This window comes from Ammodytes marinus (assembly GCF_949987685.1).
Source record: "Ammodytes marinus genome assembly, contig: scaffold_179, whole genome shotgun sequence".
Classification (NCBI taxonomy): Eukaryota; Metazoa; Chordata; class Actinopteri; order Uranoscopiformes; family Ammodytidae; genus Ammodytes; species Ammodytes marinus.
Window position 1 is genome coordinate 35001 of NW_027648060.1, and position 5000 is coordinate 40000.

The 5000-nt window shown below is 39.6% G+C and overlaps 1 protein-coding gene across 1 annotated transcript in view; it reads right to left on the reverse strand.

Annotated features, from left to right (window-relative positions):
* Positions 1-1547: 1547 nt before the first annotated feature.
* Positions 1548-5000, reverse strand: part of LOC307271121 (uncharacterized protein) — a 3684-nt gene continuing 231 nt past the window's right edge. The window contains exons 2-4 of the mRNA XM_080054994.1: positions 3255-3372; positions 2875-2967; positions 1548-2165 (exon numbers count right to left, since the gene is read on the reverse strand). Of these exons, the coding sequence (XP_079911120.1) occupies positions 2094-2165; positions 2875-2967; positions 3255-3372 (283 nt within the window). The 3' untranslated portion in view covers positions 1548-2093. The remainder of the gene's footprint in view (positions 2166-2874; positions 2968-3254; positions 3373-5000) is intronic.

Below are 5000 nucleotides of genomic sequence, written 5' to 3' on the forward strand. Positions count from 1 at the left end.
AGAGAGAGAGAGAGAGGGAGAGAGAGAGAGCTTTATTAGACAGTACAGAGTTGAAATGGGGAGACAGAGAGAGCGAGAGAGAGAGAGAGAGAGAGAGAGAGAGAGAGCTTTATTAGACAGTACAGAGTTGAAATGGGGAGACAGAGAGAGAGAGAGAGGGAGAGAGAGAGAGCGCTTTATTAGACAGTACAGAGTTGAAATGGGGAGACACAGAGAGAGAGAGGGAGAGAGAGAGAGAGATAGCTTTATTAGACAGTACAGAGTTGAAATGGGGAGACAGAGAGAGAGAGAGGGAGAGAGAGAGAGCGCTTTATTAGACAGTACAGAGTTGAAATGGGGAGACAGAGAGAGAGAGAGAGAGAGAGAGAGAGAGATACACTCTAAAAAGAAAAAAGTTGAACCAACTTAATTGAATTAGGGCAACCGGTAACACAGGATTGAATTAAGTTTATTGAAATAAAGAATGTAAGTTACACTTACACAATTGTTTTAAGTCAGATCAACTTAATAGTTTGTTTGTTTTCAAATCAAAAGTTTGCATTAATCCAACTTAAAATTAAGGGACAACAACTTAAAATGTCAGTGTTTTCTGACTCAATTTCTTGTTTAATCCTAAAGTAAAATATTGCTTCCGTAGAACCTAAAAGAAAACAGTTGGACCAACTTAATTGAATTAAGGCAACCGGTAACACATAATTTATTTAAGTTTATTCAACTTAAAATTGCTTCTAAAATAAAATCACATTTTCAAATCAGTTTGTTTTAATATACTTTATTGAATGAAAGTAGAAAACAACGTGCCAATACCTTCGAACACATTTCAGTGTAAAACAGTCGGGCAAGCAACATATTTCCCATATCTTTCCAATATAGAATCCATTATAACCAGCTATAGCCAGTATAGTCACAGTGTAATTTAACATGGGAAAGGAAAAATTATTTTACAGTTTTAAACCAGACAACCAGTGTAATGCAGGTAAGCCTTTTCCATGTTTCTGGCAGCCGTCAGTTTAAGGTGGAGTCAGGGATTCTGGAGACCGCTTGTTGTCAAATCACTTTTGGTGACTGGTATTCAAACTGGTATGTAAACAAAGGGTATGTTAACAAAAGGGGCCCACCGGAGAGCCACATGCCCGTTTACAGAGCATAGGCAGTGTAATGGAAGACACTGAATTGGTTTTCAGCGCAAAAATACTGACAGATCGTGAGGATATATTTACAGATTTTTGAGAAAGTGATTAGGACTACAAGCAGTCTCAGGAATCGGTGACTTCACCTTTAAAAAAATAAAAATAAAAATAAAAAAGATCTTGTAAGTCATTATAAATATACTATCACCATTTCACCTTTAATTTTGAAATATGTTTGAAAAAGTAAATCCAAATATGTTTATACTAAGATGAAATATTGATAGTTTCTCAATGTAATGACTCACAGGTTTTTTTCTTTTTTTACAGTTTTAAATCAGACAAACACGGTGTGTAATGCAAGTTGTCCTTTTTTCCTTGTTTCTGGCAGCCGCCAATTAAAGTTATAAAAATCCTCCAAGTCAATATGATACCATCTCAACATTTCACCTAATATTTAAAAATAAGTTTGAAAAAATTATTCCAAAAATGGTTTTACTTATAAGTGATAATAAATATTGAGATTTCTGTAAATATAAAAAGGAACTTATTTTACAGTTTTAAATCTGACAAACTGTGTGCATAGTAATGCATAAAACCATCAAAAACACCAAAGTTATGTATTCTTGTGCGTGCTAAACATAGATTCTGCTCTACAGCCAGTGTGTTTTGTTCTTTTTGGACCATATCGAAACAAAAATGGAACCTTTCACCTGCTCTTCCAAAAACGTGTGACAAAATGTGTGTATATCACCTTGTGGTTTGAAGAATATTTGTCTCTCATGTGTAGTCACTGTTTTCAAGTCTGCCATACAGATTTTAGACTTTGGGGGACATCTTATGTTGCTTGAGATGCATGATGATTTTCTGGAGCACCTCAAAAGTGAAAGAAAGGGGTGCTGGAAAAGCTAGGTTCAGGTCAGTCCATGCAAAACCTCCACACCCTCGATGAAGAGGCCCATGTTTTCAGGTGGCTCCTGCGGTCCTTCCCCATGCTTTCGAAAGACAAACTCTGCAATGGCGAGCTGCTCCAGAGTCCTACAGTACATGACACAAAACATCACTGTCATCAATTTGCACTTGTATGCAGTAACTAACTATGAACCTTGTATGGTACAATAATATCACTGGCATTAGTCTTGAGTCCATTTTTGTGAAAATGCACTAATTATTCTAATGAGTAATTCAAGTATACTTTGTGTCTTGATTTTATCTGTATTTTTTTCAGGGCCCTTGACTTACTTTTTCACTATACTAGTACCTCTATCGTATGAATGTACAACAGTACATCAAATAATTTCTAATCATGTTTTGCATATTTGTTGCAATCTAGAGTAGGGGTGTGCACGTGTACATGTGTAACCGGTTAGTAAATCAAAACCATTTAGGTAAAATCAATAAACGAAAACCTTTCTCTCTCCCCCCCGCTAATACAGTTTTTAAATATGTTCTGGAGACACGCATTTATTAATTTTACAAACTATTTGGGGATGATAAAAGCTAGTCTGCCGAATCTGTCTGTTCCTCTGTGTGTGTGTGTGTGTGTGTGTGTGTATCGGCACTGCAGACAAACATGCGCGCGCACACTAATACACACACGCGCAGAGTCACCGTTGGGCATGAGTCACAGCCATGGACGAGTGATGAAAGATTAAAGTTACCCGGTTGACGTGAACTACGCTCGTAAGTAGACCGAACTTTATAACACCTGTTCAACCTGCATAAAAGTGTAACTGTTGAAGCTTACCGGATATTCCTTGATCAAGTCATCTGCATCCTCTCCGAGGCAGATGATGAAGGCTTTCGGTACACACTCCCTCCGAAGAAGAATGTCGTCAGTCTAGGACAACATGATATTGATTAATTTTCAATTCAATCAGTTTCATAATCGAAGACACTCTTAAAACTTAAATCCTACAATTTATTTAAAAATAAATGGACATTTGTAATGCCAGAGTTTCATTAGAAAATAAATGTAAGCTCAATGGTGTGATGGTGAAACATGAGCTGCATATATTAAAGACACTATAATGGTCTGCCCTTGTTATGTATCTGTAAAAGATAGGGAAACTCTGACACCCTCTAAGCTACCAAGGAAACTTGTTTTGTTTGATGCTCCAGATGTACCTGGTCCAAAGTGTCCGTCATTTGGCCTGTTGATCCACCTTTGATCGGCTGACTTGAGTGACTGTAACTGGGCCATGGACCCAGGAACAGCCATGAACCACAGGAACTCAGAATGGATCTAAAACAAATAGTGAATTAATAAAAGAAAATGCAAATTACTTCACTCTGTATACAATCTCAGTATTAAATGTGTTATTATGCTCTACAGCACTTTGCCACTGTTTTGAAAGTGGCTATAAGCTTTTTATGGCCATTTGTCACAACAAAGCTGTGTCACCTGACTACATTTTTCTTATCATCACCTCCCTAGTCTGGCTGAACCGTTTCCGCCAGCGTCTAAGCGCTGGCGTCGGCTAACAACGCTACGCCTCCATTGGCTGCTTCCCGGGGCTAGCCCCGCCGTAGATGATTGTGATTGGTTTAAAGAAATAAAAACAGGCCAGCCCAGTTTCCCCCCCGAATAGACGGCTCTAAACGGCATGCTTCCAGACCATACTACTTGCTGTAGTTTGGTCTGGCTTTGCGAGACTATCACCTCCCCAACATGAGTTTTCATTTTCACACTGTTTAACCCTTCTGACGAGAATCCTTCGCACACCTTTATAATGAGGGCTACAAATGGCTTTAAAAAGGACTGTGGCTGAACTGGAAAAACAATTTGCCTGACATAAAAAAAGACATGCCATTGGCAGGGGGCAGTAACTTGTACTCTAACCCTGCGTGGTAAACTGAATGTGGCTACACACAGCCACATTGAAGCCTTATAAATAGCACTGTATTTAGCACTCAATACTGCAGTTTAACTTACCTTTGGGTAGTTCAATTATTTGTGTCCCGGCCTGAAGTAACCACCACCAATCAGGGAAAGAATCATGAAAAGAAAATTAAAAATGCATTAATATTAACTAAGGGAGTGGCGTTTCATTTCAATGTTAAGCCAAATGTGGTATAGAAGGAGAAAACAGTCTGCTGCGATATAGCAAACTAATATGAGCTGGACTGGTGAATGCTTTAACCACCGAGAAACGTATAACTATGGGGTTTCACCGCTGCTGCCTCCATGTCAAACAAGCCACAGAGGCAGTTATCACTGCGTTTCACAGCTAGGTTGAGTGTTTGGTTGTCACGAGAACTACATGACACACACACGCAGGAACGAATGGCCCAAACAGACACGCGGGCGCAGTTCAGTTTATTCTACCTGTCCGCTAGCAAACTAATAATGATAGAAGGAATAGTAGTGGTGTTGTTTATTTAGCAGCCGGACTCACCTCCGTGCTTTCATCAGAACGACATGCGACTCTCATTGGTGCTGCCTGAGTATTCATACTAAAAACGTTGATAGCGGATGCGGTGACGGCAGTAACACACACACACACACACACACACACACGCACGCACACACGCACACACACACACACACACACACACACACACACACACACACACACACACACACGGTGTACTGAACAACAGGCGCACGCAGCTCGGTGGTAAAGAAATGTAAATGTATCTGGCCTTACCAGTAGCCTACACAGCATGCTAACCCGGAGAGCAGAGCACTCAGCACCGCGCGCAAATTACTAACCGTTCACTCTACATGTGTCCGCTGGCAAAATGCAATTAATTACTGACCAGTTAACAGCCAAACTATCACCTTTAAATGCCACGGGAAGTTGTACACACAAGTGGTTTGAACAAATGGCCAACAATTTCTCACAGAATCAGATAAATTAATCGAAAATT